This window comes from Nomascus leucogenys, chromosome 17, assembly GCF_006542625.1.
Source record: "Nomascus leucogenys isolate Asia chromosome 17, Asia_NLE_v1, whole genome shotgun sequence".
NCBI lineage: Eukaryota > Metazoa > Chordata > Mammalia > Primates > Hylobatidae > Nomascus > Nomascus leucogenys.
The window spans coordinates 17,639,688-17,666,312 of NC_044397.1; the positions used below are offsets into that span (position 1 = coordinate 17,639,688).

Sequence of the window (26,625 nt, forward strand, 5' to 3'; positions counted from 1 at the left end):
GTTGTAATCCTTTGGAGGAGAAGAAGCATTCTGGGTTTTGGAATTTTCAGCCTTTTTGCATTAGTTTTTCCTCATCTTCGTGGATTTATCTACCTTTGGTATTTGATGTTGGTAACCTTCGGATGGGGTTTTTTGTGTGGACGTCCTTTTTGTTGATATTGATGCTATTCCTTTCCGTTCATTAGTTTTCCTTCTAACAATCAGGCCCCTCTGCTGCAGGTCTGCTGAAGTTTGCTGGAGGTCCACTCCAGACCCTGTTTGCCTGGGTATCACCAGCGGAGGCTGCAGAACAGCAAAGAATGCTGCTGCCTTTTCCTTCCTCTGGAAGCTTTGGCCCAGAGGGGCACCCGCCAGATGTCAGTTGGAGCTCTCCTGTATGAGGTGTCTGTTGACCCCTGCTGGGATGTGTCTCCCAGTCAGGAGGCACGGGGGTCAGGGACCCACTTGAGGAGGCAGTCTGTCCCTTAGCACAGCTTGAGCACTGTGCTGGGAGATCCACTGCTCTCTTCAGAGCTGGCAGGCAGGGACGTTTAAGTCTACTGAAGCTGTGCCCACAGTCGCCCCTTTCCCCAGGTGCTCTGTCCCAGGGAGATGGGAGTTTCATCTAAAAGCCCCTGACTGGGGCTACTGCCTTTCTTTCAAAGATGTCCTGCCCAAAGAGGAGGAATCTAGAGAGGCAGTCTGGCTACAGAGGCTTTGCCGAGCTGCGGTGAGCTCTGCCGAATTCGAACTTCCTTGTGGCTTTGTTTACGCTGTGAGGGGAAATTGCCTATTCAACTCTCAGTAATGGTAGATGCCCCTCCCCCTACCAAGCTTCAGTGTCCTGGGTCGACTTCAGACTGCTGTGCTGGCAGTGAGAATTTCAAGCCAGTGTATCTTAGCTTGCTGGGCTCCATGAGGGTGGGATCTGCTGAGCTAGACCACTTGGCTCCCTGGCTTCAGCCCCCTTTGCAGGGGAATGAACGGTTCTGTCTCGCTGGAATTCCAGGCACCACTGGGGTATAAAAAAAAACTCCAGCAGCTAGCTCGCTGTCTGCCCAAACAGCCACCCAGTTTTGTGCTTGAGACCTAGGGCCCTGGTGATATGGGCACCCGAGGGAATCTCCTGGTCTGGGGACTGTGAAGACCGTGGGAAAAGCGAAGTATCTGGGCTGGAATGCACCATTCCTCATGGCGCAGTCCCTCACAGCTTCCCTTGGCTAGAGGAGGGAGTTCCCTGACCACTTGTGCTTCCATGGTGAGGTGATGCCCTACCCTGCTTCGGCTCACCCTTTGTAGGCTGCACCCATTGTCTAACCAGTCCCAGTGAGATGAGCTGGGTACCTCAGTTGGAAATGCAGAAATCACCTGCCTTCTGCGTTGATCTCGCTGGGAGCTGCATATTGGAGTTGTTCCTGTTTGATCATCTTACCAGCCTTCTCACTACTGCTTTCATATCATCAGTGCAAATGTCAACACAGTGAAGAAGGCAAATGACATCTCTGAATTACTGTGAAAATAGTTTAATGTGAAGGACCTCCTGCAAGGTCTCAGGGACCCTCATGGGTCTGTGCACCACACTTTAAAACCACACCAAACCCCCATCACACACAATTTACCTATATAACAAACCCACACAGGTACCTCTAAACATAAAATAAAAGTTAAATACAAATAAAAATAAAAACCACCCTTTTTCCAGGTGCAGTGGCACATGCCTATAACCCCAGAGCGGGAGGATTGCTTAGGCCCAGGAGTTTGAGTCCAGCCTGGGCAACATAGAGAGTGTCCAAGGCTCTATAAAAAGAAAGAAAACCCACCTCTTTAATCTAATCTTTATGTTTTCTGGAGTAGCTCATTTATTTTCATTGGATGGAGAGTCACTAAAAATTTATTTCACCCTGTTAAGGATGCTGAAGTGGTTTACATTTTTGAAAAGAATTTCTTTTGCTGTTGTCTAAGATACAGCAACATTTTGAAGGTTTTTTTTTTTTTTTTTTGAGATGGAGTTTCGCTCTTGATGCCCAGGCTAGAGTGTAATGGCACGATCTTGGCTCATTGCAACCTCCACCTCCCAGGTTCAAGCAATTCTGCTGCCTCAGCCTCCCAAGTAGCTGGGATTACAGGCGTGTGCCACCATGCCCAGCTAATTTTTTTTCTATCTTTAGTAGAGACAGGGTTTCATCATGTTGATCTGGCTGGTCTTGAACTCCTGACCTCAAGTAATCCACCTGTCTCTGCCTCCCAAAGTGCTGGGATTACAGGCGTGAACCACCGTGCCTGGCCGAAAGATTTTTTAAACATCATTTCATGTATACTGTGGTGTTTTTTGTTTTGTTTTGAATTTACACCAATAGTGAGTTCATTGTAGTTTTGCAAAAAGGAAACTAAGCATGAAATGCTGGAATGGGCCGGGTGTGGTAGCTCACACCTGTAATCCCAGGAGGGGAGGCCGAGGCAGGCAGATAACCTGAGGTCAAGAGTTTGAGACCAGCCTGGCCAACACGGTGAAACCCTGTCTCTACTAAAAATACCAAATAATAATAATAATAATAATAATTAGCCAGACGTGGTGGTGCATGCCTGTAATCTCAGCTACTCGGGAGACTGAGGCAGGAGAATCACTTGAGGCAGAGGTTGCCCTGAGCTGAGATGGCACCACTGCCTTCCAGCCTGGGTGATAGAGTGAGACTCCATCTCAAAAAAAAAAAAAAAAAAAAAAAGAAAAAGAAAAAAAAGAAATGCTAGAATGGATTTCCTCTATGTTCACACACATAAACATATATGAGTATATGGTATATAGTTTCTTATTGCAAAGGTAATAAGCCCATGTGAAAATACAGACAAAAGTAAGAAATGAAAATCATTTCTAACCTTACTCAGGAAAAGACGATATTAATGCTTTAGTATATGTGATTATAGTCTTAATTTGTAAATATTTATTTAAAATTTTAACAAAAAATTGAAGTAGTACTTCTTTATATTGTGTTTTATACTTATTTTGCATTTTAAATGCAAATCTCTTTTTATCTACAGACTCAAAATCAAGTAATTTGGTGAGAGGTGCCTATTTTTTTTAATTGATAGGCTAAGAAAGTAACAACAAAATATGAACATTTGTTAGAAAATGAACTCTCGCCTGTAATCCCAGCACTTTTGGAAGCCAAAGCGGGCAGATTGCTTGAGCTCAGGAGTTCGTGACCAGCTTGGGCAACATGGTGAGACTCTGTCTCTACAAAAAGTACAAACACTAGCTGGGTATGGTGGTACATACCTGTAGTCCCAGCTACTTGTGAGGCTGAGGTGGGAGAATTGCTTGACCCCGGTGGCGGAGGTTGCAGTGAGCTGAGATTGTGCCACCACAACCGCATTCCAGCCTGGGCTACAGAGGGAGACCCTGTCTCAAAAACTAACTAACTAAATAAATAAATAAATAAATAAATAAATAAATAGAGAGAGAAAGATAGAGAGAAAAGAAAATGACCTCTGATCAAAACATGGGCAATCTGCACTCAAAATTCCCTGGTATGAGCCATCTCTGACATTCTGTTTTACTTTAGCTCTCCTATCACTTGAATTTCTTTAGTGAGTTAAATTAAAATTTCATTCCACTTTCCAAAGGCACAGAGTTCTAGTAAAATCTACATAGCATATAATTCTAACCAACAAAGATGCAAATCTCTCACAAAAATATAGGACTGCTACTTCTGTGGATCTGGAAGATGCTCAAATGTCATTTCAGTATGGTATGAACCAGTAGCCCCAAATAATAGATTAAACAACTTCCAAGAATAGTTAGGTCCCAGGCACCATGGTGTACCTGACATGATTACATACTTTTTATCTCATATAATCGTCATGGTAACTTTGTGAAATAGATATTATGTTCATTCCCATTTTATGGAGGAGGACACTGAGGCCAATGGTGTTGAATAACTTGCCCAAAGATAGGTAACTGGCCGGGCACAGTGGTGCACACCTGTACTCGCAGCACTTTGGGATGCCGAGGTGGGTGCATCACTTGAGGTCAGGAGCTCGAGACCAGCCTGGCCAACATGGTAAAAGCCCATCTCTACTAAAAATACAAAACTTAGCTGGGCGTGATGGCGTGAGCCTGTAATCCCAGCTACTTGGGAGGCTGAGGCAGGAGAATGGCTTGAACCTAGAGGCGGAGGTTGCAGTGAGCCAAGATCATGCCACTGCACTCGAGCCTGGGTGACAGAGTGAGACTCCATCTCCAAAACAAAAGATAGATAACTGTTCACTCTTTTTATTCTAAATCCAATGTATTTTTTCTACCACCCACAGCTACTTCAAGTGCTATAAGGGCAATTAAGACAAATACTGCATTATTGTCATTTAACAAGTTAAATATTTTGAAAAAAATCAGACTCCTTCCTTATATCACACTTTAAAAATGCATCTTAGATTTGAAGGTGGGAAGAAGTTTGACTTCATCAAAAGTTTTAAGACATATATCCAAAAATATCATGAACAAAATTAAAAGACAAACTACAAAGAAAAAAGTTTAATATTTTTAGGATGGTTTTTTTTTTTTTTTTTTGAGACAGAGTCTTGCTCTATCGCCCAGGCTGGAGTGCAGTGGCATGATCTGGGCTCACTGCAAGCTCCACCTCCCGGGTGCATGCCATTCTCCTGCCTCAGCCTCCCGAGTAGCTAGGACTACAGGCACCCACCACCACGCTTGGCTAATTTTTTTGTATTTTTTTTCAGTAGAGACGGGGTTTCACCATGTTAGCCAGGATGGTCTCGATCTCCTGACCTCATGGTCCACCCGCCTCGGCCTCCCAAAGTGCTGGGATTACAGGCGTGAGCCACAGCGCCCGGCCAGGATGGTTCTTAAAATTAAATTAGAATAAGAAATGTAGCAAAGGAGATCAGCTAGCAATTAACAAAAGAAGAAATACAAAATGTTAATAAGTAGAAACAAGCACTCAATCTTAGTAGTAATAAAATGAAAATTAAAACTAACAAATGCCATTTTTTGCTAATCAACTAGTATAGGGTTTTTTTAAAAAAAAATGATGCTATGCCATACACTAATACCACAGATGGCAATGGATACAAACTTTTTTGGAAGAGTTTGCTAATATGAGTCAAAAGATAACCCAGCAATTCACAGTCAAAAAATTTATTTTAAATAAGGATATGGAGTAGTTTGTAAATATGTATGTAGAAGGATCACTATATTATTTAATTACAAAAATGTTCAAAATAAATGCTCAGCAATAGAAAGATGATCAAATAAACTATGATTCATCTCACAACAATTACAATTTATGTTTTTGATTCTTTTCTTTACACTTTCATATAAAACCCCAATTTTCTTCAATGAACCTGCCTTATTATTTTAATCAGGAAAAAACATTATTCTAGAAATATCATTAGCCAAATCCATTATCTGTACTCAGGTCTGTTCTAGACTGTGTGAAGTGATTTATGTAAGAAATGACAATCATGTTTATTATGCATTAACTCTGAAAAGCTCATTGCGCTATATTCTTTGCCTATTTGATCTCATTCAAGCCTCACGACAACCCTGCTAGGTAGATACAGTCTGTGGTCAGCACTTTAGAGTTTCAATGAAACCTGATGAACAATATTAAAAATAAGAGAATAAGGTTGTCTTCTGAGAGTTAAAGTTAAACATAATAATTAGGAAAGGAAATATAAAAATTACCTGGAAGCAACAGACTGGCTTCTGGACCCAGTAGACTAGGTATATTGATGTAGCTGAAAGGACAGAGAAGCCTAGTGGGCTAGGGCAGGACAGAGAAGGGGATGTCACAGAGGCCAGTGTGGGCCACATCCATCCAAGAGCCTCGGCCAACACACTTCCAGAGCTTCCAGTCCCTTTGGTTACGAGAGCTTTTCAAATTTGTGTTAGCTGAGGAAGTGGACCACAGTTGGGGGAGGGGTCAGATGTGACCAAGAACCTCCATTCTGGGGTGGTCGTCTTGGGACATATTGGGCTGTGCCATTCAGTGCTGGGTTCCTCCATTTCCCCTTGTTCTGAAGCCTGGGAACACATCCAAACCTCACCTGCTTTCAAGGAAAGTCTACTGATAGGAAGAAAATGATGGTACTCACAGGCACCAGCATTCTGGTCCCAGTGAGAGCATCCTTACTCAGTGTGAAGGAATCCATGATCACTCTGATCTATCTGTACACACAGTCAATTCTCATTATTCATGGTAGTCATGTTCCGTAAACTTGCCCCAAGCAATGAATTATCGAATATTGAATCATTGCTCCCAAGGAAAATATAGGGTTAGGTTCCTGCGAGCCTCTGGCTATCACATTTTCATCAACAAATCAATACACAAACTTATTTTATGTGTGCTTCTGTTTAAAGATGCCACATGTAATAGATCTCATCGAATTATAAACATTGAACTCCAGACAAAGGCACTATAACTCATGCCTGAATGAAGCTTGTCTCACAGTTTATTTTCTCCATGAGACACATTGCAGCCTTCTTGCACTTAGGAACACTAAACCGCATTTCAGCATTATGCTTGGGGGCTATTTTAAACAGTGAAACCATCCATGAAAAGCATAAAAATGAAAGAAAGGTGGCACTAAGTAGGCCGTGAAAAAGACACTGGCTTAGAGTCGGAGGCCTGAAATAAGAAGGCAGAGCACCACCGTGTTTGATTCCAGTTGGGAATGTGCACATAGGGAGATGCTTTGTTTTGGGTTTTTTTGTTTTGTTGTTTTGTTTTGCCTGTCTACACATGTCCACGAATGACTCAGAAAACACAGCAAGTATTAATTAGAGAGTTACAAATAAATTTTAGCAACTAGGTGAATTCACAAATATAGAATCTGTGAATAATGAAGATCAACTGTATACCTCAGGCAGATGAACTTGATGAACTGAAGCCTAACATTGAAAAATGCACCTTCTCGTGCTGACAAAGTAGGCTACTGGACCTGCTTTCCTTGAAAGCAGGTGAGGTTTGGATGTGTCCCCAGGCTTCAGAACAAGGGGAAATGGAGGAACCCAGCACTGAATGGCACAGCCCAATATGTCCCAAGACGACCACCCCAGAATGGAGGTTCTTGGTCACATCTGACCCCTCCCCCAACTGTGGTCCACTTCCTCAGCTAACACAAATTTGAAAAGCTCTCGTAACCCACCCATATTAAGAATCAACCAGTTCTTCCCCAGGCAGCACATCATTCCCTCACCAGGGGCTATGCCTTTTTGTCTCTCTGCACTTCTACACCAATGATTCTCAAACTTTAGTATGCATCCAGAAGGCTTAGTACAATACACGCCAGTGAGCCTACCCCCAGCATAGCTAACTCAGTAGGTCTTGGGTAGGGGTTCAGATTTTGCATTTCTAACAATTTGCCAAGTGATGCTCATGATGCTGGGCCAGGGATCTCAGTTGGAGAACCTCTCCTCTATACGATTATCCTCATTTTAAAATCCAAAGCTCAGATGTGTTGGGTAACTTGCCCAAAGTTTCATGCACAGCTAGAAACTTGCTTTCAAAATAAGATGTGGCTGAACTCATGATCAGCCCTTTGTGTTCTACTGTAATATCTTTGGTGCAGATTTCATTGTAACATTGTACTTTAAGTAGTGGTTTTATTTCTAGGCTGGCCTATTCAATCACAGTAGAGTTGGACTCTCAAATCAAGAATGCTGCTACAATTGTTGGGCCCTTGGCAGGCAGACCTGGGGGTACAGGAGGGAGCAGAGGAAAAAGAAGACAGCTTCCTCTCTTGTCTTGCTACAGGGTGATTCACACTTGATGACAGCCTGAGATATCAGAATACAAAGGAATTGTCATTGTATTAACTTAGTGGTGAATTTTGGTTGGGAGCCCATAGAAGGTAGTGATTACACACACACACACACTGGAGTCTGATCACCTGATTATCCGTTATCTGAGTTTGAGCCAGTGCAAGACACACAATAAACTCTAAATAAGTGTTAGCTAATATGGTCAACATAGAAAGGGTTGGGGATGATGTCAAAAACCTTAACAGTGAAATTCATAGCTGAGTTACAGAGTCAGGCCCTTTAGAAAAACTAATCTTCATTTAAGAGAATGTTGCTAAGCTATCAAATCCATTAATTGTGTGTGGCATCATATTTCATCAATATTTTTGCATCTTACTTTTGCAGTAGTATTCCATACTTCTGTTTACCTACATTTGGATTCAAGCACATTTTGCCATTGACAAATGATGCTGAAAGATTCAATGAAATCGTGAAGAATCAGAAAATTTCTGCTAATATTGACACACCGGAAGGTGGATTTGATGCAATTATGCAAGCTGCTGTGTGTAAGGTATGCTGAAGGGAGTGCTATTTCACTCTATTAACATAAAATTCATCTCTTATCAATAATTCTACTTCAAAAAGATTAGCTAATTTCCTTTCCTTTGATCTCCAAATTTCTATATTTCATATTTTTCTTAAAATACACAATTTTTACCAAATGTTTAATTAAATCATGTTGAAATGGGGACTGTTCTTTATGCCTACTATTTGAATAATCTAAGAAAATTGTGTTGGGAAAATTTAGTTGAAACAATAGCTATGCATGATTAATTTTCAAAGATCAAGATCAGATTAGTTTTTGGATTAATCATGATAAAAAAATCAAGGGTAGAACATTTGTTTTAAAAAGTTAAAATGCTCTTAGTCAGTATATGTTCATACATATGACTACATAGCTATTGTTTTGAACCAACAAAATAAGCTTCAGAAGTTTGCTGTCTCTACAACATCACAGGAACACTGCTCCTCCTTGACTATCTGAAAAGTATCCACAAGAATGATTCCCCTGTCTTTAGGCAACAGCCCTTCATGATAAATATCAGGAAATAAACAGGGCTGAAGCTCCTAGAAGGTGGGAGGGCCAAGGAATTAGAGGAAGAAGGAAAGGGATAAGGTGGGATGGAACAGCCAGGATGCGTTTTTACCTAATTAGTTCCTGGACTAATATTAATTAAAGGGGAGGGCTTTACTAAATACCAACAACAGACAATTTTAATTAGCAGGACCTTTGGGCCTTACTTTCACAAGCAATTCTTATCCTTGTATTAGGTTCATAATTTTTGGATGACATCATTAGAAAGAGAAATATGTGCCTAAATGTTGGGTGACATTTTAATGAAACAGGCTTACTCTGAGCCCCTTTAACATTGCATTTTGACGAGTTTGGCTTCAATTTGGATTTGGGACCATCTATGACCTCCTCTGCTCAATTTTTTTGGAGAATTGAAAGCTGGATAGTAAAAATAATTTAACTATGTAAAAGTCAAGGTCAACTGCATACTGATTGTAGTGGAGCTATATTTTTCAGAAGCATAAATCATATGAAAATGTTATCCAGGAGAAAGCAAATGTCACAGAATTTCATGTTTTATTAAAAACATTAATATTATCAATTCACAATAGATAAAAAGGCTAAAATAGACTAGCAATATTATTTTTATAACCTAAATGTGTCCAAGCATAATTGATCCACACTCAATAAATGCCTGCCTCCCTCCAATATCACACAAGTGTTTCTTTCTCACTGTAGGAAAAAATTGGCTGGCGGAATGACTCCCTCCACCTCCTGGTCTTTGTGAGTGATGCTGATTCTCATTTTGGAATGGACAGCAAACTAGCAGGCATTGTCATTCCTAATGACGGGCTCTGTCACTTGGACAGCAAGAATGAATACTCCATGTCAACTGTCTTGGTGTGTAACCTGCACTCTGTGCTGTTTTCAGGGCTATAAGTAGAAGAACAAAGCAACAACTGGTGTAACACATGTGAAATAACACACGCTTGGTGAAAGCAGTGCACATTTTCTAATTTGAGATTAACAAGTTGCCCCAGCTCAATTCTCACCATCCTTAGAGGTTCCCACTGGAGCATAGGTGGACGGTGGGACATGTGGGAAGTTGGATCTGCTATGAATCCCATGATCCCAGAACCTCCCCAACTTCTCAAAAAGCCTGGTGTTGGTGAAGCAATACAGGCAGCTCATTCTGTTCTCAGCCACAGCCTCAAAAAGGAGGGACCCAGACCAGAACAGTAACCACATAGGATTTGCGGTGAATGATGGTCCTTGAATCAGGCCATGCTTTCATGTTCCATGGGTAACAACTAGTCAGGTATGGCTTGGTTGGTGCTTATTAACCTTTGGCTTATTTTTTGTCATTTATAAAATGCTAGTGACATTCAAAGAAAACAGCTGACTTTTGTAAAACCAGGAAAAAATTTCAGAGCTCTTTGGACATGCATGATCTCCTCAATAGACCCCTATGTATCCAACTGCTTTTCCTGAACAGACCATGAGGCTTCCATGCTTGTGCACATGTCATTCCCTCTGCCTGGAATATCCATCCCTCCTAGCCTGCTGAGAAACTCTTCATTATCCTTGAAAAGCCAGCTCAATCATTACTGCCCCCAGAGAGCCTTCTTTGACCTCTGCCAGGCTCTGAAGCAATTGTCTTTCCCTTCAGTTGCATATGCAGATGTGTTCTTGTGCGTCTGTATGTAGAAATATGTTTTCTTACATCTGTCTGTCTTTCTTGCACAATCCTCAGGTCCAGGCCTGGTTTATTATCTCTGTTTCCTGATAGCATAGTGCCTATAACACAGTGGGTGCCAACTAATGTATGAAATAGAGGCTGGGCGCGTTGGCTCACGCCTGTAATCCCAGCACTTTGGGAGGCCAAGGTGGCGGATCACGAGGTCAGGAGATGGAGACTATCCTGGCTAACACGGTGAAACCCCGTCTCTACTAAAAATACAAAAAATTAGCCAGGCGTGGTGGTGGGCGCCTGTAGTCCCAGCTACTCGGGAGGCTGAGGCAGGAGAATGGCATGAACCTGGCAGGCGGAGCTTGCAGTGAGCCCAGATGGCACCACTGCACTCTAGCCTGGGCGATGGAGCGAGACTCCGTCTCCAAAAAACACTTGGGGAAATATGGTACAGAGAATTTAAGTGACTTCTTAGAACAATGCTGTGGAGATGTAGGTGGGGGAGAAAGAAAGAGGGAGGGGATGCAGGGGGAGAGAAAGAGGGAGACAGGAACCTAGAATTCTAATGTCAATTGGAAAACTATTCTCTAAAAACTCTTAACAGTTCATTACTCACTACTATTCCTTGACCTAAATTTCTAAATTTCAACGTGAATGTTTTCCCCAAACATTTGATCGGTAGTATTCCCCAAATGTGTATATTCTTTAATCACATACTCTGCCTTTTCATATTACAGTATCAGTGAGGATAGCCACATGTTGTCTTTTAGTCAGTGAGGGGCAAGAAACTGGAAAATTAATCCACTTTTCATCACCCTTTTCTTGCAACTTTTCAAAAGCTCCAGAAAAAGCTCCATTTTGAATGAGGCAAGATCATAAAAGCTAACACTACCTATTGCCTAATATGAACTTCTCGGCTAATAAATGTTCAAGTCATTCTTTCTGAATAAGTTGCAACAAATCCACAGAAGCCAGAGACCATATCTATGCCTGCCTGCAACCTAGCCCCTGGGTCCTCTGAGCACTTCCTGTGTACTCAAAACTCGGGCCAGATTCCTCAGGCCAAAAAATAATACAAGGTGGTTCCTGGCCTTGAACTTACAATATGGTTGTGGGAATTAAACCAACAGATCTGATTCAAATAGAAAACCAGCTTCGCTCACCTATGAAGGACTATGTGGTGTGATCCTGGCTACACACGCACAGCAGCTAAGGAGTGTGGGAACACGTGGAGATAAGGAAAGACTGGCACTGGAGGGATTTAGGCATCAGCGTAAAGGATTTTTACACAGTTGAAAGCAGAGGAAATGGATACTATTTGGTATCTCTATTAATAAAAATCCAAATGTAATGGAAATCACATATGACACAGCCATTTGCAGTTGGGTAATTTACTGCAGTATTTTAGGCAAAACTACACTTTTCTGTCAACTTGAACCTTGTGCCTAAAGAAGGCTTTAGATGAAAATACTCCAGTAGTACTGAGAATATGTGAATATTCCATGTTAGTGTACAGGAGGGCTTATTTATCAGTGTTCCTCCCTTTGGCTGACTTCTGTCATAATTAACATATTTTAAATTTAATTGTTAGCATGCTAGTACCTCACTTGAGTTTCCTCTGTACATTATTCACATTTAGATTCATATAATGGGCAAATGTCACATAATGTTTTCCAAACTTGAAAAGTAAAGTCCATATTCCAATTTAAAAATTAAGCTTCTTTTATTTTTTATAAAGTACTCATATCACTTGGGAACGAATATGCCAATGGAACAGAAGTACAATGTAGTTTTCAATTGTCCTGTAAAAATATTGCAGGACAAATATTGCATGGAATCCCCATGCAAACAACTTGTGATATTAAAACGGCAGTGAAACCAAACCCAAGGATTAGTATGGGAATGTCATAGCATGTCATATATCAGCAACCCTCATTCCACCTCATCCAATTCCAATAGGAGTTTCAGAGCTACAAGAGTCACCTCAGTCATGTATATCATAAGCCAACAGCCCCTCCCTCGACTGTAGCATTCCTAGCCTGCTGGTAAGTGTCACTTAGAAGAAGAAATGTTTCTCTACCCTTGAAAATATGACACACTGTTAGTCTTTAAATAAATTTCAAATGGTCTTCTTAGAAGTGGCAGAGCATGATACACCACATCAACAGGAACTGACTCTTAGGACTTGATTGGATTTATAAGATTTAGAAAAAGATTATTAAACCAACTAAGTGAATAATGCTAATTGTGTATTTGTTTACCCAGAGTGATAGAGCTATAATGCCTGTGAGCATTGAAATGCCAAACTCAGAAAGATATCTTTGAAATAAATATTCCTTTCTTTATTTACATTATTTTATTGAGATGATGCAAAATTATATATGTTAATTTTAGGAATATCCAACAATTGGACAACTCATTGATAAACTGGTACAAAACAACGTGTTATTGATCTTCGCTGTAACCCAAGAACAAGTTCATTTATATGAGGTAAGCAAAAATAACTTGGGAAATTCCTTCAAGGATATTATGTGACATGAAACTAACATTAACTCTGTGAGTTTAACACATGGGAAGGCCATTAGATAATCATTAACACATACCAAATGTACTGGGCGCTTGGCTAAGTGGACTCATTTACTGCTTGCAATTTAAATTGTAAACACCTAGGTGGAGTAGGGCATGGGGAGCAGATAAGATGGGATGAGAAAGACTGAGTCAAGGAAATGAAACAGATATGCTGGAGGAGAGTATCAACAAATATAGGACCACCTACCTAAAAGAAAATTTATTATGTGTCCCCTTGAATTATTTCATCTAATGAGGGAGTTAACAGAGAACAGAGAAAATCTTAAGAGTGGGAGGAGACTTGACTTCACCTTCTTTGGCATTTGCAAATTAGATACTTAGAAAAGACACACCCAGAGACACAAGCTATTGAGAAGTGGAAAGTTAAAGGAAAAACACTTGTTATATGGGGCCAAAAAACAATTTATCCCTTAAACCAGCTGGATTTGCAGCTCAAGTGTTTGAATGGAAGCACCAACTGCAAAAAGGGAATGGTTTCATTAGATGAAGTGCTGTCCCCAAACCACTGTGCAAACTGCAAAAAAATACGATATATGCACATACAAAAGATTTCTGTGTTTTTTCCCAGCCTAGGAAAAAAAATATGTCAAAATGCCCTGAATTGATTTACTCCTAATCTGCAGTTTTACAGAGAAGTAAAGAGTCTTTAGCAGGGGCCCTAAAAATAATGCAGAGAAATTAAATAGTCTGTGCCTTCTATGCAGAAGCATCAAATGCTCCTAAATACAGAGTTTGATCTCTCATTCCTTTTGAAAGGACCTCTTAACTTACTTGGTGACTTCACAGGGCTTCTGAAGCTCTAAGATTATGTCACAGAAGGCTTTGATTAAATGCCACTCACTACTAAGGACGGTACAGCCCCATGAACTTGCATCAGGTTCTGTAGAAAGGGTCCAGCAGGAGATGCTATCTTGCATTTTGAATGAGAGGAGGGTATTGTACTCCCAGGTGAGATTGCCTTCTGCTGCAAACCATGGAAGTTCCTTGCAGTCAAGCTCCATACTTGAAACCTTTGTTCTACGCAGAGCCCATGTGGATTCCCCTGATCTGGGCATTTTCTTCAGGCTTTTTAGTATGTGATATTTGTTTCCAGTGGTTTTAAGTAGTAGAGTTGCAGTTGAGACTTTTTTTTAAATACCCCCAAATACAACAGTGAGTCTATTCTGCCTTTGATCCTTAAGGCTAGTGTGAGAGAACCCTGGGGGTCACAATACCTTCTCCACAGCAAGGCTCCAGTTTAGAAGTGGGAGGAGGAGTTGCACAGAACTTTTCTTCAAAGGGGAGTCTGGGGAATGCGATTGATGATCCTGAACATAGACTACCATAACTCTCTTTGGTAATAGTCTTTAAGACTCACAACTCATTTATACATCTCCCCAAAACCACTATTAAAAAGACAGAGGCAGATGAAAAATAACTACATGGCAAAACAGAGTCTGTCGGATTTAAGCTAGTTGCATCCATGATTCCCCCGTTGCAAGGGAAATGATCATTTCCGAGGAAAATGCCAGATTAGAGTCTGCCTCTAATGTAACAGCAGGACATCGATTTTGCCTGTCTTCTAATCTCATTATGAGGCGAATTATGTTCTGTCATGATCTGTGGTCTTTAACATCCAGCCTTCACTAAATTCAAAGGGACGTTTTCAGGGGGTCATACGACAGTCCAGGTCAGCCACCCACTCTATGACTCTGACCGTTTCATTGTTTTATTTTTATTTTGATGGGCTCATCATTCCATCTGCAATAGTGGGGGCAGGCAGCAGCCTGGCCTAAAGATAATAACAGCAACAATGCACATCCTTGAAGCCTTCACGCAGCATGAAAATGCTGATCTTCCATTTTATTGATAATGAAAACTGAAAACGGCCCACTAATGGCTTGTGTTGCCTTTTAATTCACATTTTTTAGAAGGAGCCCTGTGTGTGCAGGAGTCCTGTGCAATTTGATGTTTGGATAACTGTGATATAAGGAACGTAGCTACTGAAGAATCACTGAAAAATAAAACCAGTGACAGAATAAATAAAGAAATTAAGTGGTTAGATCTCGTGAAAATTCCAGAAGGAAAATTATTTGCCCGAGTTATACATTAAGCATAGTTACTTGCCTGCACAGGCCGCGCACGTTTAGGTTCAACGAAGGCACTGTCTGCAGCAAATAAAATCTATGTTGCCCACTCATGGAATGCAGGAAAAATGACTGGTTTTTTTAGTAATTGTGGTAGAATGCTTTGGACCGCCCAGGTGTGTAGTGTGCCTGTACATTGTTGTAACAGAGATGAACAGTGAAAAGGATAAAGTAAGCAGTTTTGCCTTCAGCTCAGTATGACTGTAGTGTGCACCCCAGACTCCAGCCAACAGAATATTTTTGAACAAACTTATTATTATGAATAGTTTCCTGTTTGTCCAATTATAGGGTTCGAAAGATAATGATGATAATAGACTGAGCAGTGGGTAGTATATTACATTCTAGTGCTAACTATCATTTTGAATCAGGATTCAATTACCCACGTTTAAAAAAAAAGTTTTTATATTTCCTCTGTAGTTTTAAAATGTTTACTGTTAATTTACATTAAGATAGTATCAGGCCACTAAACCTCAACTGTCTTATCTGAATAGTTTCTCTTTCCTAGTGAACTATTGAGATAAAAAGCAATTAAATCAATATTCTTTATGACATTGTCGAATCATATTATTAATCACTGTGGGCTATTTCCAAGGCTTTAAAATATCCTATAGCTATTCAAAATGTCTACATCTGGCTTGAAAAGATGACTTTAGTGAAGTTAATAGTAATAATTATTATATGACCTGGTGTTTGTGATGTAATGCTGAAACACAGCAATTGGAAAGTAAACAAGAAGTATACTGGTACTTCCAGTTTACTCACTAACTTCTATGACCACTGATTAATATCTCTTGGCTATTAGCACAAAGCAATGTTTCTAAAGCATGAGAGAAGGGGAGTACAAGCAAGTTTTTATGCAGCCAAAGGGACCTTTCTTCTGGAGACAAAAAACCCTCAATCAGTAGCTCTTTGAGGAGAATAACAGGCCTTACTCATCTGTTTAGGCCAATTCTCGAAGCACAGTAGATTCTCAGTAGATATTTTTCAAATGATTTAAAAATTGCAGTAACTGCACTTCATCTTTTCTAAAATTGGGTCAAAAGAAAGACTTGGAGTTTTGTGTGACAAGCACTTGTTAAGATTGAGGATGCCCACATACACAGAGCAAGCGGGGGCACCTGACCATTGCCAGGACCTTCTGCAGCCCTGGCTGTCCCTTCTTCCATCCCTCCCACATTGGATGCAGATGGCAATGGAAGAAAGAACACTCTGCCATCAGTCTCAGGACCAACATGTTGGAGAAGCTCCACAGCCTTCTAGCAGGCGGTAAAAGGAACACCCTGAGCAAGTACCCACCTGATGGCCATTAGATCTATAAACAAACATAAACAGCAGCTGCATATGCTATGAGCCTGATGTCCTTGTGTGGCTTGTGGAAATTATCCACCATACGTAAGTTTCCATTTTTCAGGAATCAATAACCTGGCTGTTATTTTACCTCTTCTTTCTTCTACTTGGTTCTTTTGAGCTTTTCATTGCAGCAAGGGAGGAAAAGAGGCAGAGAAAATAGAGGGAGAAAATAAAAATTGGACCCCTTTGCTATCTGTTAGCCTGTTCTATTATTGTTTTGTTTTACAATGTTCCTGTTGGAAAAGATCAAAACAATTTTGCTCCAGTGGAAATCTCTTTATCTCTCTGGCCTCAGTTTTTAGAAAATAAAAAAGACTGGGCGGGAAGACTTCAGCCTCAACAGTCAGTGACCTTGATTCTGGAGGAGGGAAATTACCATGAATTCCAATGACCTCCACACAAATAACAAAGTTTAGTAAGCTGTAATGTAGCTAATTTTAGGGCATAGTCTAGATATTCCTTATCCTATCAATCTCATTCTGTAGTGGAGTATTCCAAATTTGTGATTTTAGTAAAAATAAAATCATCTAGGAGTAAGACGACAACTTCTGGATTGTGAGACATCTCCATGGAGGTAATAAATTGCTCTTTATTTAAGTGTAATGGAAAGTATTTTCATTTCTCCTTAATTGATAGTATCTGGGAACAAAGACTGAGGAGGGCCAGCTGCCTACACTTTCCTCATTAATAAAAACATCCCTTAGAGAGGGAGGATTTGGAAATAAACTTTATGTCCTCAGATTATCAGTCAGAGTTGTTGGGAGTATTTTCCAATCCTAACCATGAAAAATCATCAGTTACTCCTTAGATCACACATAGTACTTTTCTTCTAAAGAACTCAAAGCCTCATAATTGAGAAAGTAAACACAAGAAAGAAAAAGGTACAGGTTTAAAGCAGGACCTTAATGAGATGACTGATTAGGCCAATACTTGTAGAAATATAAAATGGGATTTTTTTTTCTTAAGAGTCTCACTCTGTTGCCCAGGCTGGAGTGCAGTGTCATGATCTCAGCTCACTGCACCCTCCGCCTCCCAGGTTCAAGTGATTCTTGTGCCTCAGCCTCCTGAGTAGCTAGGATTACAGATGTGCGCCACCATGCCCAGCTAATTTTTGTATTTTTAGTAGAGACAGGGTTTCGCCATGTTAGTTAGCCAAACTGATCTCAAACTCCTGGCCTCATGTGAACTGCCTACCTTGGCCTCCCAAAGTGCTGGGATTACAGGTGTGAGCCACTGTGCCCAGCCTAAAATGGGATTTCAATAATGCAAGATCTAAATGCTTTGAGATTTACAGATTTACAACACACAGGATATCTAGCATATCATTGAAACTAAGATACTATGGACTGCATAGTCATTCATTCCTTCATTTCTCAAACATACCATGAGTACCTCCCGTGAACTAGGCCAAAGTTTGTGACTATAGAGGAGAATAAGACGTAGTGCCTACCTTAAGAACTCTCAGAGAGCATCAGCAGACTTGTAAACTAGTATTTTGCCTATAAAAACAGAATGAGGGCATTTTAGAGTTGTGTTCTGGAAAGAGACTCCAGCTGAGGGGTCAGAGTTTTCATGTCTGTCAATGTTTTTACTTTTCTATTCACCATCTTTCTTATAAGGAGCAGCAAATTAATCGGCAATCCTAAAACTGCTTTTGATGCTAACAATATCATGGTGTTGGACCAAGCCCTTCACTTTATAGGGGTGAGGGCTGGCGATGATATGCAACTATGACTATGATAATAATAGTGTAATAGGGAACGTTTGTCGAGAGCTTATTAGGTGGCAGCCTGGGAGTTCAGGATTTTGCACTCATTTTATCATTTAAACTCCCTCTTATGCAAATTGCATGTAAGAGCCAAGATTTGAACCCAGATAATCTGAATCTACTGTCTCAATCACTGAGATAACTCACAATTGAACCTGGGCTGCTGTAGCGAAAAAGCAGACCACTAGACCACCAGAGACACAGATTTTAAAATGCAGTAATCACCTATTTTTTTTTTTTTTTTGAGACAGAGTCTCCTTCTGTTGCCCAGGCTGAAGTGCAGTGGCACAGTCTCAGCTCTCTGCAACCTCCGCCTCCTAGATTCAAGAGATTCTCCGGCCTCAGCCTCCTGAGTAGCTGGGATTACAGGCGTGTGCCACCACGCCCAGCTAATTTGCATGTTTTTAGTAGAGACGGAGTTTCACCATGTTGGCCAGGCTGGTCTCGAACTCCTGATCTCAAATGATCCACCCACCTCGACCTCCTAAAATGCTGGAATTACAGGTGTGAGCCACTGCTCCTGGTTAAGTAACCAACTTTAAAAAGCACAGAACTCAAGGGTGGAGCAGAGCTGCCTGACAGCTAAACCAATAGATGAATTCCCTGTAAATTGCACAGTGCTTTAAGATCAGGAAATACTTCATCTAGGGTTCTTCCCTATTGCTGTTAATTTGGATGAACAGAGCAATTTAAAGATGCATAGACTTGAAAAAAGAGAGACACTTGGATTCTGCCCTGTGGGTTGTTTAAGCTCTGGATGGTAGGAACAGGCCACACAGCTAGGGAACACTATGCATTGGGTCAACACATCTAAAACAGCTACTATCTATGGTAATCACAATCTATGGTTCCAATCAAAGTGAGAAATTGGGGGCACGTGGTCTGACCAAGACTATAGGTTTATGATGAGCATATGGTTCAAGCATATGGAAAAATAGAGTAATATAATTAACACCCGGCCGGGCACAGTGGCTCACGCCTGTAGCCAGCACTTTGGGGGCCGAGGTGGGTGGATCACCTGAGGTCAGGAGTTCAAGAGCAGCCTGGCCAACATGGCGAAACCCTGTCTCTACTAAAAATACAAAAAATTAGCAGGTTGTGGTGGCATGCAACTGTAATCCCAGCTACTCGGGAGGCTGAGGCAGGAGAATCACTTGAACCTGGGAGGCGGAGGTTGCAGTGAGCTGAGATCGCACCATTGCACTCTAGCCCGGGTGACAAGAGTGAAACTCCATCTCAAAATATAATAATAATAATAATAATAATAATAATAAATAAACACCCACATACTTATTGCCAGTTTTCTTACATTTTAACATTTTGCTACCATATTTGCTTTGGATTTTTTAAACAAATGAAACATCCCAGATCTAGTTGCATGCTGTGTAACTGCCCAACTCTGGTCTAGTTCCCCTCTCCTTCTACAGAGGTAACCAGTATCCTGAACTCAGTGTTTGTCAGTCTCACATTTGTTTTTTGTGCTATTAAAAATATGTGTGTGTGTGTATATATATATATTTACATCCATAACTAATTATGTAGTTTTGGCTTATAAGCTTAATTTCATGCTGTACATATTATTTTTACCATTTGCTTTTTGACTCAATGTTATATATTTGGGGTTTTTTTATTATGTTTTCTTATTATGGTAAGATACATATAACATAAACTTTACATTTTAGCCATTTTTAAGTGTTAGTTTTGTGGCATTAAGCACTTGAAGCACTCTGCCATTTATAGAGAATTTATCTACTGGTTCATCTGCCAGGTATTAAAACATTGTTAAGCTCAATGCTCTGTTTTTGAGGCTTGTCCATGGAGATACGTATAGCTATAGTTTACACCACCCCACTGCTATGCATGCTCCATTCACAGTATTATGGGCAATGTGTTCATTCTGCAAGTGAGGGCGTCAGGTCACTTCCAGTTGTGCAGCATTACATATGTTGCAGCCATGCACATCTTTGCACACATATGCTCTATTGAGAAGTGAAATCCCTGGGTCACAAGGGAATGGCATCTGTAATTGTACTGAGTTTGTCCAAGTTGCTTTCCAAAGTAGCTGTATCAGTTACTCTCCCACCAGTAGTGTAGTGTGGAAGTATGGCCAAAACAAAACAAAACTTTAAATTATTCTTTTTCTGATTATAAAACTAGTATATACTATTTGCAAAAAGGAAAGTGAGGAAGAATACAGAAAACCCAAAGAAGAAAACAAAGATCACTCATAAACTCACCACTCAGACATAGCTAACATTGTTGACATTTTAGAATAAGTTTTTCTGGCCGGGCATGATGGTTCATGCCTGTGATCCTAGTACTTTAGAAGGCAGAGGTGGGTGGTTCACTTGAGGTCAGGAGTTCAAGAACAGCCTGGCCAAAATGGTGAAATCCCATCTCTACTAAAAATACAAAAATTAGCCAAGTGTGGTGGCACCTGCCTGCAGTCCCAGCTACTTGGGAGGCTGAGGCAGGAGAATCTCTTGAACCTGGGAGGCGGAGGTTGCAGTGAGTCGAGATCATGCCTTAATTGTACAATTAAGTATGTTCAAACTTTTTGAATGTTTATACATGTATAGTCTTATAAAGGCATACAAATTAAATTGCATGTAGTTAAACATCAAAATTTTTATTGATGAGAGTAACTATATGAAATCAAGATCATCCTACAAAATTCTGAGCCTATAGTTGCCATAGTTATAGGTGTCTACTTTAAAATAAAAGCAAACTTGTCCTTTCCCACCAGCAGCCCAAAACCTGCTCAAGTACTGCCTTTTTACCCGAGTTACTTTTACATATTCACATAATACTTAGTTACTTTTTTATATTAATAGGACCAACAAATTATTTCCAGTATTCATTTTCTTATGCCTGAAATTGACCCTTTGGTGAAGACTTTGACATCTGTGAACAAAACTCCTCTCTGAGCTGCTAACTGCTCAAAGCTGTGTAATTACCCTTCTCCGCTTTCTCTGGGTGTCACAGCACAAGGGCACTCCTGCATAATTCAGTTACCCATGTATCCCCTAAAGCCTTTCCTATGGTTGCAGTTGGCCACTCTGTGTGGTGTCTGTGAGGCTGGCCCAGACCGTAAGTTTGAAGGGAGCTCACCCAGCTCGTATCACTTTGCAGGAGTCTAACAGCAACCAAGCATTTTCCACATGGCATAGCCTTTGAAACAATCACATATGGCGTCAAGGCACAAAAGGACAAGTGAAACTGACAACCTCCAGGACATAAGAAGAGTTTAAGAGTATTTTCTATTTTCATTTTATGCCTGATTATCCAGAAAAGCCCCAAATATCCTACCAAGGGACTAGTATTAATGATAACATAGTTTAACATTTTATTGTCTTGGCAATATTGAATCTTCAGAAAATAAACAGAAAATTTTGGAATCATTATTTGTTGAACTTGAACAGTTGAGGTAATTATTTATTAATTCAAGAGTTGGCACACTTTTTTCTATAGAGTTTTCAGATTCAGCACATAAAAATCCAGGAGATCCAGTTAAATTTGAATGTCAAGTAAGCAACAAATAATTATTAGTATAAATATGTCCCATGGAATATTTGGACCACATGTACACTAAAAATTTTCCATTGTTTCTCTGCTTTCCAATTTATCTGAGCTTTCTGTATTTTATCCGGCTGCCTATCTACAAAGGGTCAAATAGTAAGTTAGGCATTGTGGCCACACAGTTTCTGTCATGATTATTCAACTCTCATTGTAGCATGAAAGCAGCCATGGACAATACGTAAATAAATGAGCATAGTTATTTACAAAACAAGCAACAGGCCAAATATGGCCCGTGGGACATAGCCAATCCCTGCCTTCGTTCGTTCATTCTACAAATATTTATGTGTTTTCCATGTGCCAAGCACTGGACTAGGCCCTAGGAGTATAGAGGAGAATGAAAAAAGACCCTGTTTTGTCCCCATGGACTTGTAATCTAGTAGGGGGAAATAGACAAGAAACAATTAATGAAAAAACAACCAATTACAACTTTTAATAGTGTTATCGAAGAAATGGAAAAGAACAGTGTGCAGCCATGGACTATAATTAAGGGGGAGAAAGTGAGACTTTCCTTGGATAGAATTTTCATGGAAGATGCCTTTCCAGAAGTGATAATGAGGAAGCAAGCTGAAGGCTGAGGAGTTTTCAAGAGGCAAAGGCATGGGCAAAGGCCCTGAGGCAGCAAAGGACTCAGTTCCCAGTGTGCTTGAGAAAAGGAAAAAAGGCCAGTTGGCCTGGAGTGAGTAGGGGTAGAAGGAGATGGAGCGGGAGAGGTAGGCGGAAACCAGACCCTTCAATCTTGAAGGCAGTGGAAAGTAAGCAGGGTGCTATTCTATGGGTAGCAGGCATCCAAAAATACTTTTGTTGCTGGGTATAGATGTCACAGGTGTATGACAGGCTGAAAACCCTGGATAAACTGTGGGTATATAGATTTAAAAACCTAACGCCTTTATTTTCCAAATCACTACAACCCCTCTGATAGACTGTTCTACACCAGCAGTTCTCAAACTTGGTGCTCATTAGAATCAGGTAGGGAGCTTCACTAACAAACCCAATGTGTAGGCTACACCCTGATCCAATTGAGTTAGTATCTCTGGGGCTGAGACCCAGACACCAGTGATTTTTTCTTTTTTTTTCCTTTTTAACTGGTGTATCCAATCAACCTGGGGGATGGGGGCCTCTTAAAATGCAGACTGTCATTCAAGAGGTCTGGGCTGGGGCCTGAGAGTCTGCATTTCTTCTTTTTTTTTTTTTGAGATGGAGTCTCACTCTATTGCCCAGGCTGGAGTGTAGTGGTGTGATCTCAGCTCACTGCAATCTCTGCCTCCTGGGTTCAAGCGAGTCTCCTGCCTCAGCCTCCTGAGTAGTGGGGACTACAGGCGCACACCACCACGCCCAGCTAATTTTTGTATTTTTATTAGAGACGGGGTTTCACCATGTTGGCCAGGATGGCCTCGATCTCCTGACCTCGTGATCCACCCCCTCCCTCAGCCTCCCAAAGTGCTGGGATTACAGGCATGGGCCATCGTGCCCAGCTGAGAATCTGCATTTCTAACAAGCTTCCAGGTGATAATTGCTGCTGTCAGTCCACAAATCGCACTTCGAATATCAAGAGCTGAAACCTCTTTTGCAGTCCTTGCACATACACCTACTTGCTATTTTCTCGTCCCCTTCATTGCCTTCCTACTAGTCATCCTTCAAAGTTTTATTACCTGCCGTTTGGCCTGCAAAGCACATAGGCTGCTACTGAACCCCACATCGCTTCCTATTTTAAAAGAGCTTTCTAAAGCTTTGGGACTTGAATTGGTCAGCAAAGGTCTGCAATTCCTCTCCAAAGGCAAGGTAATCTTATTAAGAGAAGATCTGAAGTATCCTTAGGAACAAAATACTCAATGCAGCCTCTTTGTTCTCTAAGTCTCCATTCTCCAGTGCCTCTCTGTGCATTTGTTTGTCTCAGAACAGTCATGCACGGTGGATCCATTTGTCTTCCCTTATCACTCTGTTACTGCTGCCGAGCACTCGCTCAGCTGTGTGCTCCAGCTTCTTGGCTGACAAGATAATTACATTCTGGGCAGACTGGGAGAAAAACAGGTAGTGCTCAAAAGTTCCGATGCCGACTACCTAGTCATTGCTGGGGCAGACTTCAAGATCAAGCACCTGATCTAATTAGCACACTCCCATCGCTACCTGCCTGCCTATGGAATGCTGACAATTGAAAGCCTGAAGGCAAAGCAGATATCATGCAACCCAGAGACAGACATTCATGCTACCCTTCTGCCAGGAACAATTACATGTTCTTTTTGGAATCTTGGGTGTCCTAGTAACACAGTTGAGCCTGGGGGTAAACTTTTGCATAATACTGGAAGCCCTGCATTTACTGATAATGAACGTGAGAACCAGCAGATTAAAACCCCACAAGAGTGAAAGACCTCACGGAAAGAAAGCCTTCTGAAGAAGGACTCATTTCAGCAAACCCAGTCCGCCCCTAGCTCTGGAAGAAGCACATGGCTCCATAAAAGCGAGGCTTTGCCAGCAAAGAGCTGTTTTTCTTTGACCAGATAAATAGCACAATACATTCCCCTAGGATTTTTTTTTTTTTTTTGCCTCTATGCTTTTGCTACTTCCTACATTTCTTTCAAACTGTAGCCTTTGAGTTTGAAAGTCATTACAGCCACAACCCTTTTTCTCCTTTTCTTTTTGCTCTGGGTAGAAAAGTGCTCCATAATCTCTAAATCCTTATAATAAGTGTTCTATAATCTGTAAGTCCATATATAGACATGGGCATGTGTATATATATAGCATTATTATCTTAAATTTCTAATAAGATTCCCACCCTCACTTGCGGCTAGCATTTGCGCTAGTTTCTCTGGCAGAGGCCTGGTGGAGAAGAGTGAACAATGGCTATACAGTCAACACCTATTTCTACCACGTATTACATCTGTGACTGGGCAAGGTACTTACCTGTCCAGTTAAAACTAAGGCTTTAGGTTAAAGAAATCAAAAGAACCCTAGTCCAGTGTTATGATTTGAATCATGTCCCCCTCTTCCTTTAAAAAATATGTTGAAGATCTAATGCCCAGTACCACAGAATGTGACCTTATTTGGAAACAGGGTCATTGTGGAAATAATAAGTTAACCTAATAGGAGGTCATACTGGAGTAGGACAGACCCTTAATTGAATATGACTGGTGTCCTTATATGAAGAGGCACAGAGGCACTGACACTTGAAGGAGAACATCATGTGACAATGGACGCAGAGACTGGAGAGCTGCATCTACAAGCCAAGGAGCTCCAAGGATTGCTGCCAGAAGCTATAAAGAGGCAAGCATGGAGCTCAGACTTCCAGCCTCCAGAACAGAACAATTTCTGTTGTTGCAAGCCACCCAGTTTGTGGGACTTCGGCAACCCAAGGAAGTGAACTTACCCAGTCAGGCTTACTCATTAACCTCCCTCGGAGGTCAACAATGACATCGCAAGTCGAAGATAGCCATTGCCAGGCACCTAACAGAAGTGATCTGGTTAAGAAATCTGGCTCTAGAAAGAGAATATAAGGAAAGAGGATATGAGTGTATGGGTTCAGCCCTTCCACTTCCTGGCTGGATGACGTCAGGCAAGTTAACTGCACTTTCTGAGCCTAATGATCATGGCCATAAAACAGGAATAATAATGGTACCTAAATAATAGAACTTCTGTGAACAATGAAAGGGAACAACTGCGAGGTCTAAAGGTTAGCTCTAGCTATTCTTTTCCTGGTGGTGGTAGGGTTCCCTGAGCCCACTAACCCTGAGTAGATAAAAAGCAATGTGGTCCACTCCCCCATGCATTCCTGCCATTATCCCGAGGCTATAACAAGGTCTCTCCGAGAGCCTTGGGTTTCGGAGGATGCAGGAGGTGCTTGGGGATGTCAAGAGGCTTGTGAGGACCTCTCAATCCTGTTGTAAGACCCCTGAGTTGGCAGCTGCTGCTCCTGAGGAAGGGGAGAGGCATAGAAAGAGGCAGATGAGATTCCTGTGAGAGCCAAGCAATCCGCCAGGTCTACACCTCCCTTAGCTTTGTCCTTGGGTAGAGGAATCCATTAGGAGCTGATGACTCCTTGTGGTCAAATGCCCAACAGAACTGAGCCCCTTTCAGAATTACCTGCACTTTCTGCAATTTAAGTGGCATCTTGATTACCCGGAAGCATCCCCTTGATGACAACAACAATGAATCCTTCTCTATGCATTCGTCTTGGAATAGTCATACATTCTGTTGGCTCATTTCTATAGGAGTAGAATTGCTAGGTCATAGAGTGTGCTTATGTTCAGCTTTAGTAGATACTGCCAACTAGTTTTCCAAAATAGTTGTACCAATTTACACTTCTACTACAAGTGTATGAGAGCATTTTCAGTTTTGTAATTTTAGCCATTCTAGTGAAGTGAGTGCACAGTGGTATCTCATTGTGGTTTTAATGTATATTTCTCTAGAGATTCCTGATGTTGAACACTTCACATACTTATTTGCCACTTGCATATACATTTTGATTAAGATGTCTTCTTCTTGTTGATATGTAGAATCGTTTAGATATTCTGGCACCATGTCCTTGGTTACATGCATGTACTACAGATATTTTCCTCCCACTGAGTGCCTCCTTCTCATACTCTTAAAGGCATCTTTTGAGAATAAAATTCTTAATTTTTAAAAACAAATTTTTCAAGCAGTTTTAGGTTCACAGCAAATTGAGTAGAAGGTATAGAGAGATTTCCCGTACACCTCCTGTCCCCATGAATGTATAGC

The 26,625-nt window shown here is 41.0% G+C and overlaps 1 protein-coding gene across 7 annotated transcripts in view; it reads left to right on the forward strand.

Moving 5' to 3' along the window:
• Positions 1 to 26,625, forward strand: part of ITGB6 (integrin subunit beta 6) — a 95,361-nt gene that overhangs the window by 18,565 nt on the left and 50,171 nt on the right. For all 7 annotated transcript variants that reach the window (XM_012496495.2, XM_012496493.2, XM_030795797.1 and 4 more), the window contains 3 exons: positions 8,144 to 8,309; positions 9,552 to 9,713; positions 12,898 to 12,993. In XM_012496495.2, coding sequence (XP_012351949.2) covers positions 8,144 to 8,309; positions 9,552 to 9,713; positions 12,898 to 12,993 — 424 coding nt within the window. The remainder of the gene's footprint in view (positions 1 to 8,143; positions 8,310 to 9,551; positions 9,714 to 12,897; positions 12,994 to 26,625) is intronic.